The 17,506-nt window shown below is 40.5% G+C and overlaps 1 protein-coding gene across 2 annotated transcripts in view; it reads right to left on the reverse strand.

Annotated features, from left to right (window-relative positions):
- SHISA9 (shisa family member 9) overlaps positions 1-17,506 on the reverse strand; it is a 345,511-nt gene that overhangs the window by 315,188 nt on the left and 12,817 nt on the right. For both annotated transcript variants that reach the window (XM_033235719.1, XM_033235718.1), the window contains exon 2: positions 15,209-15,336. In XM_033235719.1, coding sequence (XP_033091610.1) covers positions 15,209-15,336 — 128 coding nt within the window. The remainder of the gene's footprint in view (positions 1-15,208; positions 15,337-17,506) is intronic.

Below are 17,506 nucleotides of genomic sequence, written 5' to 3' on the forward strand. Positions count from 1 at the left end.
TTCATTTGACCTAGCAATCCCATGACTGGGTAAATACCCACTTGTATGTTCATCACAGCACTATTCACAATAGCAAAGACATGGAATCAACCTAGGTGCCCAACAAACACGGACTGGATAAAGAAAATGTGGTACATATACACCATGGAATACTACAGAGTCATAAAAAAAGAATGAAATCATGTCCTTCGCAGCAACATGGATGCAGCTGGAGGCCATTATCCTAAGCAAATTAACACAGGAACAGAAAACCAAATACCACATGTTCTCACTTATAAGTGGGATCTAAATACTGGGTAGACATGGACATAAAGATGGGAACAGCAGACACTGGGGACTGCTAGAGGGGGAGGGAGGGAGAGATGGGATACAAGGACTGGAAAACTATCTATTGGGCACTATGCTCACCACCTGGGTGATGGGATCATTTGTACCCCAGACCTTAGCATCACACAATATACCCATGTAACAAACCTGTGCATGGTCCCCTGAATCTAAAATGAAAGCTGAAATTATTTTTAAAAGTGAAATACAATGGGCAACTTCAATAACACACAAAGATTGAAAACCAGGAAAAGGTAAGCAAGAAGAACCTCCTCCCTCCATCCCCTGTATCCACAACATAGTACATCCCACTTTCCTCCCATACTTTTACTAAAAGGTATCCTGGGAGCACAGGGGATGCTCACAGCCTTCCTGACGGAACATCCAGAGACTGCATCTTTTGTTCTTAAGTGCTTTTCTTAGCTTGACCTGATTTTGCTCCAGGGGTGAGGATTATAAGATCTGGTAGCACATTTGGGGTATTTTTGGATTCAAAGCCAAAGAGTAGGTAAGTGCTTGATTTTAACCACAAATAAGCTAGGGCTTGGGGCTTGCCATTGGATGATTGCCTTACTATAGGATATGAAATTGATGTGTAGAGTTGTAATGGGTTTTTTTCCCTTTGTATCTATCACTTCCTCCCTGTGTGTTTTCAGACTTTCTTTTAAAAATAATAGTTAAATATGAAATATAACTGTTAGAGATTTAAGAGTCTGTTTGGCAATGCACTAAAATCAATATTGTGACCCTAAGCACAGGATTATTAAGGCTACTTTGCATCACCGATGTTAAGGTTTTTTTCATTCTTATCCACATCAACACGACATAATCATGTCATAAATATTAAACACACCCAATTCCCTCCTTAGTTTGCTTTCATGCTAATGAAATTGAAAGTCAGCATGGATCAGGACATTAGGAGGCAAACTATGATACAGAGAAGCCGAAAGAAATGAAAAGGAGGGAAATGCTTTTGACAAAAATCAATTGTGATTGAATTGGTGGGCTGAACTTTGAAAGTACTGCCTTTGTGTGACATTTCATAATCACAGGTAATGCTGGAATATGTATTCATGAGCTTTTAAGTGTATGCAACATCTCTTGATACTCAACTTGGCATTTGCTAGACTCTGATAACAGCACTGAAGGTTTAGTCCACAAGAAATAAGATCCCAACGAATTGACAAAGAAAAAGTAATAGCAGCATTTACTTGATAAAACGTGCTCAGTAATGTATTTTGACAGCATTTATTCCATCTGAAAAAAGTTTATAGAGCACTTCCTGTGGGCCCGGCACAGTTCTAGGCACTGGGAATACAGTAGGGAGTGAGAGGAAGGTTCCTGGTCTCCTGGAGCTAACATGTTGTGGGGAAAATGTGAAAGGAGCAAGTAGACAAGATCACTTTAGGTAGTATATGAACTAAGATGAAAATAAAACAGTGACCTAATAGAGAGGGATGATGGGGAGATCTTTACATGGGCTGGGCTATTTTCTGTAGGGAAGGTCCCCCCAAAAGATAACAGTTTACCCAAGACCTAAACAATGAGAAGGAGCCAGCATTGCAAAGATCTGGCGGAAGCTTGTTGCAGGCAGAGGGAAGAGTGTATGTAAAACTGCTGAAGTGGAAGCAATTCTGGGACATTTAAAACTTGTTTTTTTCCCTTCAACTTTTATTTTAAGTGCAGGGGTACGTGTCCAGGATGTGCAGGGTTTTTTTACATATATAAACGTGTGCCATGGTGGTTTGCTGCACAGATTATCCTATCACCTGAGTATTAAGCCCAGCATCCATAGCTATTCTTCCTGATTACCTCCCTCCTCCCAACCCCCAACAGGCCCCAGTGTGTGTCACTCCCCTCCCTGTGTCCATGTGTTCTCATCATTCAGCTCCCACTTATAAGTAAGAACATGCGGTGTTTGCTTTTCTGTTCCTGCACTGGTTTGCTGAGGATAATGGCTTCCAGTTCCATCCATGTCCCTGCAAAGGACATGATCTCGTTCATTTTCATGGCTGCATAGTATTCCATGGTGTGTCTGTACCACATTTTCTTCATCCAGTCTATCATTGATGGGCATTTAGATTAATTCCAAGTCTTTACTATTGTGAATATTGCTGCAATGAACATATGTGTGCATGTATCTTTATAATAGAATGATTTATATTCCTTTGGTGTATACCCAGTAATAAGATTACTGGGTCAAATGATATTTCTGCTTCTAGATCTTTGAGGATTCACCACACTGTCTCCCCCAATAGTTGAACTAATTTACGCTCTCACCAACAGTATAAAATCATTCCTTTTTCTCTGCAAGCTTGCCAGCATCTGTTGTTCTTTGACTTAATAGTAGCCATTCTGACTGGCATGAAATGGTATCTCATTGTGGCTTTGATTTGTATTTCTCTAATGATCAGGGATGTTGCACTTTTTCTGTTAATTGGTCACATGTATGTCTTCTTTTGAGAAGTACCTGTTCATTAAAACATGTTTTTAAAGAATAGTACCAGTATCTGAACTTAGCCACTTCTAAGCTAATTAGCAGAACCAAAATGTTCATAAGGAACAGCTTTTTTGATAGGTTTATGCAACTTCTTCGTCAGTTATTATCAAAGAATTGTTTGACTGATGACCTTCTTTGACTTTGATATATGCACTAAATTTTTTAAAAAATAATTCCTCTGCAGAATGAGGAGCTTCTTCCATTCCTTGTTGCTATTCAATAAAGGAAAGTAAATACCACATGCTGCCCTTGCACAACTTCCAATTCACGGGCTGTAAGCAATTCAATATTTTGTTAAAATGTCAAGAATGTCTGAATATTTCAAAGGGCTTCCTTTGGAAAATAGGCGAGGCATCAAAACTAGAGAAGTTCTACACCAATAGCAATGAAGTTCATCCCTTTTCTTCACATCCTCATGTCCGTCTTGGAGAACTGAAAAGCTAACATGTATGTGTGATCAGTAATTGCGTCCTAAATATTCAATGATTATTTTTAAAACACTATTAACCAGACAAGTTTAATTGTTGTGTACCTTAAGGGAAACTCATACTTTTTCCTGGGCCTCAGTGTCATTATTTATAAAGTGCAAAGAATGGTCTGATTATAAGGCCTATAAAGTCACACACACACACACACACACACAGACACACTGCCAACCTCTGTACCCCTAACAAGTCCCAGTGCCCAGTATTTAGTAGGTCCTCAATAAACATTCATTAAGAAAAGAACCAAAAATGCAAATCCATGTTCTCATTTCCAACTGATTAGGGGCAAAAAAAAAATAAGAAGAAGAAAAAATAAGGACAGTGGAATTAGTTTTTCATTAGGCTAACTTCATCTAATTTAAGTGTTGTCTTTTATTTTGAAAACTACTTCTAATCTAAATTGTTTGATGTTAAAATGTCCTTATCTTTTGTGAAATGTTTTTAAATAGTTTCTTTTTATTTAATTTTCTTTTATGGCAAAATCGAAAAGTCAGCACACTATGCTGGTCCCTAATTCTTCTACTTTTTTTTTTTAACTTTTACTCATCTTTGAAACCAGAACTGTGCTATACCAAAAGCAAGATGGTACCTAAAGCTCCCTCCACCTCCAAAACGTGACGAGATAGACTTTTCTGGCTGGGTGGTTTGAACTGGATAACTTCCTCCATAGTGTGATTCAGCACCGTGGACAGATCTATGGGGGTGGGAACCCATGTCCCTTTGTGGCCAAAATTTGGATCTAAATAAGTAAACAACAGGCAGTCATGGTAGTTCACACCTGTAATCCCAACAGTTTGGGAGGCCAATGCAAGAGGATTGCTTGAGCCCAGGAGCTCGAGATCAGCCTAGGCAACATAGCAACACTCTGTCTCTACAAAAAATAATAATAAAAAATAAATTAGCTGACATGATGGCATGTGCCCGTGGCCCCAGCTACTTGAGAGGCTGAGGTGAGAGGATCACGTGAACCCGGAAGGGTAACACTGCAGTGAGCTGTGATCTCACCACTGCACTCCAGCCTAGGCGGCAGAGCAGACCCTGTCACTAGATAAATAAATAAGTACAAAACAGCTGTGCTTTGAGATTGTCAGTCTTGGTGTAAGCACACAACTCCAGACCTAATACCTAAAGTAATGAGTTTAAGTCTCCATTTAATGAAATATTCAGATTATGATTACACTTCGTTTCATTAACTGCATTCTCAGACTAATGTAATGGGATTTCCTTTTCACCTTGTAATTAACTTTATTGAGAATGCTTATTGGGATTTTTCTTTTTGGCAGTTTCCTAAAACCTTATTATAAATTATTTTAATATATGTATCACAGTATTAGTAATGTTACTTAATTTTATATTGGCTGTTATTATTAAAAGAAGAAAAAAATTCAACACTAATCTATTCAAGGAACAGCAGGCTGACTGAAAAAAATCTGTATTCAGCTCCTAACAGCTGATCCTGAAATTTTGGTGCTCCCATGGCCGACCTGGCATTCTTATTTTCCAACCAAAAGCAGTATGATCCTTGCAGAACAAACTCCTCTTCTCCCTGTATACAATTTGTACAAAATTCATCAGACCTGCAAGAAAGATCTAGAGTCTAAGACAAATGGTCAAAGGTGGGCAAAGTCAGTCCATGAAAGTTTTCTGCTTTTCTTCACTCTGATTCTTAGCAAGTTGATGGGAAGTATTTTTCTTTCAGAGCAAAATATCTATTTCTCAGGAAAGGCAGTCCTAGTATCTTTTCCCTCCCGTCTAGCCCCAGTGTTACCAGGCACTATTTATGTTGCTAGGCAGATGTTTTGTAGAGGCCCCCTTCTAGCTCCCTGGCACCCTGAACTTACTCCCACCATGTTAGTTTGCAATTACGTGATTACTTGTCCATTTCTCCCACTGTACTATAAGCTCCAAGAGGATATGTCCTATTTATGTCTAATTCATCCTTGTACCTCCAATTCCTGGCACATTGACTGACACATAGCAGGATTTTAATGAATATCAGCTGAATGTTGATTGAATAGAAATATTAATTACAGGAAATCTAAAAGTTAACTAAAATCTGAGTCCTGCAGGACAAAAATGGTGACTTTATCTCGGTTGGTCCATTTTCAAAGGTGAGTCTAGTCTAATACTGCAATTCCCAGCAGGAATCAATAAATAAGGAAAACAAACAGAAAAGGAGGCATAATCTGGTATATATCGCCCAGTATCGGTCCTTTAGAAAGGCATGAGAAAGGTCATAAATACAGTACAAGGTTTAAAGCCAGGTAGACATGAGTTCATGTCCGTGGTTTGAATTACTCAGCAAATATCTCTGTGACCTTGGGCAGGTTACTTAAACTCTCTGAGTCACAGTTTCTTCATCTACAATATGTGAGTGCAATACACATTTCAATTATTTTATGAAGATGTTACGAGAAGCAAACTGCAGGCCAGGCATGGTGGCTCATGCCTGTAATCCCAGCACTCTGGGAGGCCGAGGCAGGTGGATCATCTGAGGTCAAGATTTTCAGACCAGCCTGACCATCATAGCGAGACCCTATCTCCACTAAAAAATAATAATAATACAAAAAAAATGCATGCATGTGATAAGTGCAGAAAAAAGTAATTGTTTTATTTATTACTCCTTTAAATCCACACTAAGTATCAATGCTATTATAGTAGGTGTGTCCTATCACTTAATCCAGATATTCAAATAGAAGTGCTCTACCAAAAGAAATATGTCCAAGGATAAGCTTTCCCTGGTATGGAAGGAACAGAACTTGGCATCTTTTAAACTAAACCAGACACTGTGTTGAGCACTTAGACTTTCTTTACAAATAGTCCTACAGCTGGTTGGAAGCACTTAGGAAAGGCAGTGCAAATCTAATTAGGCTATGCCATGTGGCCAGCATTAGTAGCAATTTTTGAAAACAGCCCAGGAGACAATGTACAGAAAGTGATTTTTTTCCCCTTTTCTCTTTCTCTGTTGCTTGTACACACACACACACACACACAAACACACACATACAATCTCATTTTCTGGGTGCAAATATAAGACATGCTGGGGGCCATACAGATTCTTACTGGCCTGGTCTGCCAGTGTAAACAAAATAATCAATAATTCCTAACAGAACAAAAGCTCATGGGTTTTAAATGGAAAGAGAAGAAAAACATAAGACAGGAACAAATGGTGAAGAATAGGACAGCTGCTCCATCCAAGCTATTTCCTTGGGAAGGAATTGAAGGTTTCTTCATTTCTCATCTGCATCGAAACATTAGTAATAACAAACACACCCATGCACACGGTGTTATCAACTGGCACGCAGAGTGAAAACATTTTCACTGTGAAGACAACTGCACAATGAATTCACACCGATTTGTATCACTGTCCCCTAATGAACAGCCAACTTTAGCACCAATAGTCACTCGTTCCACAGACAACATTAGTAACAACCAATATTTATGTGACCAGGCACTGTGCTAAGTTCTTTACATGTGCTCATTAATCCTCACAACAACCTTGTAAGGTAGATATTGTTTTACTCCTTTTATAGAATGGGAAACTGAGGCTCAGAGAATTTGATTAATTTTTCCGAGATTGCACAGTGAACAAGTACACAGCAAATACCCAATCTCGGTTGTCTACCCTTCAAGTCCATGTCCCCCACTTCTTCGCTGCACTCCCTCAAAGCCGTGTTCAATGTCAGAGATCCATCTGTACCACTGAATACCATACCTCAAGAGAAAAACCAATTTCTTGATCTAAAACGATCAAACTCATTTCAGGCTACTATGCTGAACCTACAGACATATTTTAGCTAGTCCAGTATAGAGCATCCCCTAACTCTTAGTAAGTACTTAATTTACTAATCCATATACCAAAACCATTAGAATCATAGATCTTCAGATAGAACAACTAGTCTGCTCAACTGTGAAAAAGAACTAAGTTTCAGGAATAAGAACGTCAGTGGCTATGATTTCATAGAAAAGAGTCAAGCCTTCACATGAGTTGGAATTCGTCAAGTTCTCTCAAAACTCAAAATGCTAAGAGTCCTAGAGTTTCACTGGGCTTTTTATCAAGCTTGTGCTAAAGAGTCATTGATGTATTCATTCATTCAATAACTATCTATTGAATATGGTGTATTGTGTAGGCATTGGCAATACAGGGATGAATAAAGCAAATGCATCCCTGCCCCCCCACCCCCCCAAAGAAGATTCAAACAGGCATCTACCTCCCCTTTCCCTCCTCATGCACACCTTTCTTGGAGAGCCTGCTCCACTACCATGCTAAGGAATAATCCTAAAATGCACACCACCCCACTCCACTGATGGAAGCGGGGTCACTGATCCAGGGAAAGCCACACCATTGACTGGCTGGAAACCATATTCTCTCTCTCTCTCCTCTCTCTCTCTCTCTCTCGATAATTTGGACTAAGAAAAGACACTTCTCCCACTCTACCTCCTGAAGTTCCCAAGACGGTCCTGATCCCTACCCCTCCTGAGACTCAAATATTCACTGTGAGACAAAGCATGTGCAGGCTGTGGAGTCAGACAGACCTGGGTTTGAATCCTGGATCCTTTATTTATTAACTATGATGTCACTGACAACTCCTAATTTTTTTTTTTTTTTTTGAGAGGGAGTCTCACTCTGTTGCCCAGGCTGGAGTGCAGTGCCACGATTTGGCTCACTGCAAGCTCCACCTCCCAGGTTCACGCCATTCTCCTGCCTCAGCCTCCCGAGTAGCTGGCACTACAGGTGCCTGCCACCATGCCTCGCTAATTTTTTTATATTTTTAGTACAGACAGGGTTTCACCATGTTAGCCAGGATGGTTTCGATCTCTTGACCTCGTGTTCCGCCTGCCTCAGCCTCCCAAAGTGCTGGGATTACAGGTGTGAGCCACCGTGCCTGGCCAATCCTTGTAATTTTAATATTAGTAACAAGGCTAGCTGAATACCCCAGGTTGTCACTTGAAGATTGTCTCTTTTAGATATGTTCTTCAATTGCTTTATTTACCTGATCCTCTGCAAGCACCCGCCACCATGCCCGGCTAATTTTCCTCTAATTTTTAATATTTTATTATATATATTTTCAAAAAGGCACAAACATGGAATAGAATAACAAACTCCCATGTATTTGGTCAACCAGCTACCATAACTCTCAATATTTTTCCAACTCTGTTTCATTGTTTCATTACCATCTCTCAAAATTTCTTTCTTTCTGTTTTTTTTCTTTCTTTTTTTTTTTTTTTTTTTTTTTGTTTTGGAGACAGAGTCTTGCTCTGTCACACAGGCTGGAGTGCAGTGGCATGACCTCAGCTCACTGCAGCCTCTGCCTCCCAGGTTCAGGTGATTCTCATGCCTTGGCCTCCTGAGTAGCTGGGATTATAGGCATGCACCACCACACCAAGCTAATTTTTGTGTTTTTGTAGGGACAGGGTTTCACCACGTTGGCCAGACTAGTCTCAAACTCATGGCCTCAAGTGATCTGCCGCCTTGGCCTCCCAAAGTGCTGGGATTACACGTGTGAGCCAGTGCACCTGGCCCCATCTCCCACAATTGTATATGGAGTATGTATGAAGCAAACCGCAGTCATCATGGTAGATTAGTTCTTTAATTTCCACCAATCTCAATTGTCTCATTCATCAAATGGGAATATCTTCCATAGGCTTTTCTATCCATTGGACAGAAATGTATAGAGCTACTCGGGAGGCTGAGGCAGGAGAATCACTTGAGGTCAGGAGTTCAAGACCAGCCTGGGCAACATAATGAGACCCATTTCTACAAAACTAAAAAATAAAATGTATAGAGCTGCTGCCATGAGTCAGCGCAGTTCCTGGTGGGACAGGGGCAGTACAGTTGTGACAATACAAAGCATTTTCTCCCCAGCAGCTTACATTGTAGTAGAAGAGGCATAAATAAAATAATGAGTGAGACAACTTCAGAGAGAACAAAATGCTATAAAGAAAATGGGGGCCAGGTACAGTGGCTCATGCCTGTAATCCCAACAATTTGAGAGGCTAAGTCGGGTGGATCACGTGAGGTCAGGAGTTCAAGACCAGCCTAGCCAACATGGTGACACCCCATCTCTATTAAAAATACAAAAATCAACCGGGTGTGGTGGTATGCGCCTGTAATCCCAGCTACTTAGGAGGCTGAGGCAGGATAATCGCTTGAATCTGGGAGGAGGAGGTTGCAATGAACCAGGATCATGCCACTGCACTCCAGCCTGGGTAACAGAGCAAGACTCCATCTCAAAAAGAAAAGAATGGGGAAATGGGAAACAATGGGTGACTTGAGGGACAGAGGTAGACAGTGAAGTCCTCTCTAATGAGGTAGCCACTGGGGTATGAGGTGAAAGAGGAAAGATCAGACACACAGAGGCCTGGAGCAGTGTGCTGTAGGCATGAAGCACAACAGATGCAAAGGCCGTGGGGCAGAACAGAACTTGGCTATTTGCGGGATGACTGAGAATTAAATGAGCTAATACATTAAAAGCATATAGTACCTTGCTCAGTAAATGTTAGTAGTTAGTAAGGCTGTAAAGTGAATGTATATTTTGGAAACAGCTCTCTTTCCTAAAATGCCAATGGATATTTCCATTTACTTAGCATATCTTTCAACAGTTTCTACTCTCAGAGGAAGACTCACCCACACTGCAAACACCTGTACCACAAGAAAAGGCAATAGAGTGTAAAGGTTATAATCACAGACCTTGGGACCCTGACTGGCTCAGTTTAAATCCCAGTGTCACCACTAAGTAGCCATACAAACTTTAGACAAGCCACCTAACCGCTCTGAGCCTCAGGTTCCCCATCCTTATGATGGCAAAAACAATAGTATCAACCTAATAAGGTTTTGAGGAATCCATGTTTTGGAGTTTTATAATGTTATCTGTATAAGTCACTGCTGATACTACACTATCTTACATATTTTTTACTGTTATATATGCCTTGATCTATACTTATCATTTTGTCTGCCCTGGCTAGGAAATTCCCCCAAATTTTTAAATTTTTTTTTAATAGAGACAGAGTCTCACCCAGGCCACAGTGCAGTGGTGTGATCATAGCTCACTGCAGCCTTGACCTCCTGGGTTCAGTCTCCCACCTCAGCCTCCCAATTAGCTGGCACTACAGGTGTGAACTACCATGTCCAGTTACTTTTTAAATTATTTTTGCTATTTTTAGAGACAGGGTTTCACCTTATTGCCCAGGCTGGTCTCGAACTCCCAACCTCAAACGATCCTCCTGCCTTTGTCTCCTAAAGCACTGAGACTACAGGTCTGAGCCATGCGCAATCTCCCATATATGTTAAAATACTTGGGAATATTTTCAAAAGTTAAGTATAGGACATCCCAAGTGCCTCGGTAAATATGGACTCATAAATGGTCCTAGATATGAGCTATACAGCATCTTCAGAAACTAAGCCATAGGTCTGCTTTGGGGTTCCTTGTAAATCTATTTGGTAACTGTCCTAGGAGAGTCAAGGTGTGATTGGCTGGAATAGGAGCCTATTCTTTCTGACGGATTTTGTATTCTAAAACATCAAGTCATCATTTCTCCTCACTTGCTCAGGTTATGCTGTAAAATAAATCATGTAACATCAGGATTTATTGTATAGCATAACCCGGTTTCAAAGAGGGGTTGTAAGGGTATGTGGGATATGAAAGTTCTTGTCCTGTGAACATGTACAAGAGCACAGTCAGACCAACAACTGGTTCCATTCCAACACTGACCCAAGGAGAGTAATTTCATGTAGATGTTTTATAGACACTAGGAAAACACATTTCACACTGTGGCAGTAAAGGCTTTGTAATTGCTTCTGGCTTGTTTAGTGTTGTTTTCTGTCTTTACCACATCACTATGCGATACCGCACAACCAAAATTCTACGATCAAAGTGTGCTCTACTAAAGACAACGTGGTATCCTGGAGGGACTCCAGGAAACAGAAAAGGAATATTAGTGAAGAAACTAGCAGAATCCAAACATTGTCTACAGTTTAGCTAAAAGGAATGTACTCATGTTGATTTCTTAGTTTTGACAAAGGAACCTTGGTGATATCAAATGTTGATGCTGGGGAAAGTGGGTGAGGAGTATATAGAACTCTGTGTACTATCTTTTGTTGTTGTTGCTTTATGTTTGCTGGTACATAGTAGGTGTATACATTTGTAGGGTACATGAGATGCTTGGATACAGGCATACAATGTGAAATAAGCACATCATGGAGAATGGGGAGTCCCTCCCCACAAGCATCTATTCTTTCAGTTACAAACAATCCAATAAGACTCTTTAAGTTACTTTAAAACTTACAGTTCAGTTACTATTGACTATAGTCACCCTGTTGTGCTATCAAACAGTAGGTCTTATTCATTTTTCTGGGTACTATCTTTGCAACCTTTCTGCTGTAAATATTTTTTAAAGTACTCTAAAACAAAAAATGTATTTCTTTTTTTAATTATTATTATACTTTAAGTTCTAAGGTACATGTGCACAACGTGCAGGTTTGTTACATATGTATACATGTGCCATGTTGGTGTGCTGCATCCATTAACTCGTTATTTACATTAGGTATATCTGCTAATGCTATCCCTCCCCCCTCCCCCTACCCCACGACTTGGAACAAAAACTGTATTTCAAAAAATGTGCTGTGAACACAAATGAGTTGAGAAACATTGATCCAGGCTGTAGCCACGGCCCCTCACTCACATCTTCCATCCTTAAGAAGACCAAATGGAACCTACATGCAGCCTGCACCCCCAAAGGAGAAGAGGGGTGTCACTGGCAACCAGGAAAGTCGGGGTGGGGGAGGCAGGGTATGTTCACAGCACTTAAGGACAAAATGTGCCTTCAAAAACAAATGATAATTATATAGAAGCTGAGGAGCATTTGCAGAAAATCACCATCTCACAGGAAACTACATCCTGCTAATCAAAGAGGTTGAGGCCCTTTTGATTATCAGACTAAATATTTTTAGGCAATATCACTGAATGCCTGGAAAGAACATGAACAGCATCCGCTGAAGAAAAATCCATCTTTAGATAAAAAGGCAAGTCCAACATATCACAGGAAAAATCAACCCCAGAAAATTAATGTAGAAAGGTTGACAAAAATATTCTCTTTCCTGCCTGTTCGCCTTCACCCAAGTCCCTCTCCACGGCGCTCCTTCCAAATATCCAGATCTCTACACTGGCTCATTTGACTAAAAGTTAAGGGAAAGAATAGAAAGAGACCTAAGGTTAATATTAAGATAAGAAGAGAGAAATTGATGGAGATTAGTATTCTCTTAGAGCAATGTCGAGTGGGTGATTGAATAGACATGAAAATGACATTTAACTTGAGACTAGTGAATCCCAGTCAAATCTAGCAACTTGGATGTTCAGTGAAGAACAAACTGAAAATAGCATGACGTGCCCTTCTTGGTGTTTCACAGATAGATGCATCATTCTTTCCAATTTGTGTAATGGAAAATCATTGTAGATCCCATAATGTCCAGGAAAGGGTTTTATACTAAATGGATGCATTCTGGTTCTGGCACAAAGGGCTGGTCTAATTTTCCATTTTTCAGACTGGATACCTTCCGTTCTACTTCGCTATCAATCAAAATGTTCTCTGATGACTGCTTGGTTTCTTAAACCCTTAACTGATTAATATCAGTCATCTCATCCTGTTCTCTCAATGAACTCCTCAAATCGTCTGTTCATCTGAACATACAAATGTTTTTCTGTATCTATAATATGTAAGTAGCTCCTGTAAATCAACAAAAAGATAAACAAGGAAATCTATTATTACTGTCAGCTACTGAATTAATGTGTTATATATATTAAGCTTATTAATATAAACCAGTGAAAAGGTCACATGCTTCTTATTTTTATTATTCAGATATTCCCAAAAATGCTAGGAAAGAACTGGATCAACCTGGAAGGATTATAAGAAATTAACATCTGCGGCAATTCTTGTAAGAATGCAGTGTTGTAGCATGATCCCTGGAATTCTCCCCTGTAGCTTCCCAGGAATTCTCTAGTCTAGTACTACCCAGTAGACTAGCACGAGACACTTTCTCCCTTGTTGTAAAAGATCACTGATTACTTAGGCACAAATATAGACCAAACGCAAGAATCATAAATAAACCAAAGCAGCCTGGCGCAAGCGACTTCTGTCCCTGGACACCCACCTCTGAGCAGTAATCCATTTTCAGTACAACTTTCAATGAAAATGCCTCCCGCCCACCTGATGGAATGATGAAACTTAGCTGACTTCAGTGAGTTTGTTATTTCATTTGAGTGCTGGTTCAAAATCATCCTAGAGATTGGAACTTCAAGGGAAAAATCTGTTAGCAATCACCTTTTATAGCCAAGGACTCGACACCCTTTCAATTTCTCTGCTCTGCGATCATGTTCATTTATATGTGATGTTTAGGACCCACGCACACGACTAGGTTCAACTCATTTCCCAGTGCCTACTGAAACAAAATGTGCTTACTTCCATTAAAGCCAGAAATCAGACACAGCAGTTGCCATGCCAGAATTGATGCCATTTACCATATCTTTGGGGGCTATGGGATTTGGTCATAAAACTTCCATTTGCTGGTGTATTTTTGTCTAAAATGTTGCTCTTTCTCATACCATTTTGTGATCCAGTTCACTAATCATGTTAAATTATTTAATATATTTAAACCTAAGACATTCTGCTTGGTGGCCTATTTTTCAACCGTGCAAACATTGACTTTACTAACACACTGCAACAATTTCCAAACCATGAAAAATCATCACTAGGCAGAATCAGAGAATTCACATTGCCTAGGTCAAATTCCACAGGCTTCTTCCGCTACCCATTGAGCATAAGAATTTGCAACCAAACAGTCCAAAACTGTGATTCAGCAAATAAAACACCCAGGCAACTCCTAGTGGAGCCTCAGCAAAGGCGACCCAGTCTGTAAAAATGTGCAACACTAGAATTGTTTCTGTTTTCAGGAACCTCCAGCCACACCTAAATGCATCCTGTAAATTGTCTGGCTTTTGTTATTTTAAACCAAACCCTCCACATCACTTTAATGTGGGGGTTACTTGAAAACATAATTACTGGGGTAACCACAGTAGTACATTATTGTCAAAAACTAAACAATCTTAGTTTTTCTCCAGTCTCATAGGTCAGAGCATCAGCTCCATGATGTATATTGTATATACAGACCTTTGAAAGGAAAGAAAATCTTTGGGAGTACACCAAGATCCCCAATCATGCTCTGTGAAAAATACCTATTGAAACACAATAGCAAACACAGTTTTTCTTCCCCTGGCAGAACAATGGAAATGAATTGGTGCTGTTGAATCATAACAGAGGAACCTCAAATTAATAGGACTAAAATTCAATACCCACTCCCTGCACCCCCTACACACAGAATATTTTGTGGATTATTTTTAAGAATTTCTAGCTTTACAAATAATAGACATAATTCTTCTGAACTAGTATTTCATCATTGAAAACAGCACGAAACCTAGAAGTCACAACTGGTCCACCTCAGGAGGCAGACGTATAAGCGAGTAAACCATTGGCTAACAGATTGACTAGCTAAAATGAACCAACCCAATAATCCATTGGTTAACTAAGTACTGAACCATGATGAAACAACCAAGAGGTCCACTAATCTAGTTAAGAGATCAATCAAGATGAATCAATCGAGCTGTCTACTAGCTAAAAGAATCCATCATGTGAAACCAACCAAGTGGGTCGCCATTTAACAAAGAAAGCAACCAAGTGACATCTGATGATGCCAAATTCAGCTGCATCCAAAAGAGATGAAAGAAAGCTTCTAACCTGCCCACAAAGAGCTCTTAACTAACCCAAGCACACTCCATGAAATCTGGCAATGTGACTGCTGCTCAGGTCACCACATGGGACCAGAAATGGTTCATGCAGCTGTACTTACGAAGATTATTTATGGGGGTTCTCGTGTCCATGTTCTCATAATGCTGGACGTGGACAACGATGTTTAGGTCTCTCTCCATGTGATCAGTGTTGCAGTGGCCCTGTGGCCTCATGACATCCGCAAGGGCCCTGAAAGAAGAAAGAATTTAAATCTGTTCATTCAAAACACAATGATTGGCAGCTGCTATGCGCCGAGTACTGCAGTCGTGAACAGATGGCAAGACAGGTTACTCCATGGAGCCACCATTCTAGTTAGAGGTGGAGTCAAGAAAAACCTAAGTAAATAAAATCACTGTAATTAGAGGTTACATAGGGACTTTACACAGATTAGTGCACATGCTTCTCACAGCAGCCGTGTAATAACAGGACTATCTACCCCATGGAGTTTTTAAGAGGATCAAATGATGAATACATGTAATGTGTCTGCACTCCATAAATTTAGTTCTCTCTTTATATCTGACACTAGATACAAACCCTTCATGTACAGCAATGACCCAGTATTAGTAATAGTAGATAACATTTATTATTTGCCATAAGCCAGGCACCGTGCTAATCGCATTACATGTCTTAACTAAACAAAGCAGCACAAAACACATTATGAGGATTATTACTCCTTGCAGATGAGTAAACAAAGGCTCAGAAAGGTGAATCGACCTGCTCAAGGTCACAGAGCCAGTAACTTGTGGCACAGGAATTTGAGCCTGAGTATTTTTGGAGTGTGTATGGGGATGGAGACACAATTCAGCCTATGACAGTGATCTTCATGATTAGATGGAAACTTACCAAAAAAAACACCTCAGTGTTCATACACAGAACAGACCAGAGAGCTGCCAAACAGATATTGCACCTAAGATCAGACCTACCAACACATTTTTTCTCTTTACTCTCCATCATATGTTTATTTAGATTATATGAATATCCTTGAAAGATATAGAATATTTTTGTAGGTATTATTGTATATGTGGGTGTCTTTTATATAAACAGTGTTTTTACCATAAACCTCATTCCGTTTCTTCCTTCGTTCACACGTGAGCATTAGCCATATTGCTGAATGTGAATCACTTTCATCCTTTGCAACCGCTCCATAGTATTCTGTCATGTGCAATCCCCACATTTCACTTACCTGCCGGAATGAGTCTTCATATGCAGCAATTAGTACGGTGGAGGAACTGGCCCATTAGAAACCCATCAGAATGGATGGCAGCTCCAAACAGCTGCCATCATTGCAGAGCAGCAGACTATCAGCACTATTTGTCATTTCCATAATTACGGCCATCTAGATGGTCACCAACTCCCCACCCCCGATAAACAACACTGCAATAAACATATTTTTTTTTTCTTCAGATAGTATCTTGCTCTATCACCCAGGCTGGAATGCAATGACTCACAGCAGCCTCGAACTCCTGAACACAAGTGATCCTCCCACCTCAGCCTCCATGAATAACTGGGACCACAGGCACACGCCACCACGCCCAGCTAATTTGTTTTCTTTTGTAGAAACGTGGTTTCAGGGTCTTACTATGTTGACCAGGCTGGTTCCAAACTCCTGGCCTCAAGTGATCCTCCCACCTCCATCTCCCAAAGTGTTGGGATTACAAGCACAAGCCACTGCAGCTGGCCAATAAACATCTTCATACCAGCCTCCTCTGTACCGCAGAGAAGTTCTCCAGGTTGTAAACCCACAAGTAGTATTGCCGTGTTTGAGGATATACCCCCATGCCCTTAGCTGTCCAGAGTCCTCTGAGCCCACACACTGGGAGACAGAGTACGATGAGGAACTGTTTGGGGGTTTAAACCCACACAGACCACCCAAGAATTCAGCAGGGCCAGCCTGTCTGCTGGACTTGACCACACTACAGCAGCGATTCTCAAACAACAGTCCACCTATCAATGGTGTCAGTGTTAAAGATGCAAATTTTCAGATCCATCCAGTCTTCCTGAGTCAGAAACTCCAGGGGTGGAGTTAGCCCAGCAATCTGTGAGAACCTGCTACACATTCAAATTTGAGACTGTGCTAAGGCCACAGAGACCCCTGAGCATGGGGGAATTGTCGATCACCGGGCAATGGAATGATGGGGTAAGAACTAGAGCTGGTGAGAAGACATCTCAGCTGTGAGAAAGGGGTTACAGAGGGACTTTAGGCAGACTAGTGCACATGCTTCTCACAACAGCCGCACTGTGAGAAGCCAACACAGCAAGAGCCCCATGTGAACGATAGGAAAAGATTGAGTCCACTGAGAGACAAGAGAGTAACAACAGCTCTCATTCTTTCACTGTTTTAACAAATATTTATCATCTA

This window comes from Trachypithecus francoisi, unplaced genomic scaffold, assembly GCF_009764315.1.
Source record: "Trachypithecus francoisi isolate TF-2019V2 unplaced genomic scaffold, Tfra_2.0 Lachesis_group15, whole genome shotgun sequence".
NCBI classification, from domain to species: Eukaryota; Metazoa; Chordata; class Mammalia; order Primates; family Cercopithecidae; genus Trachypithecus; species Trachypithecus francoisi.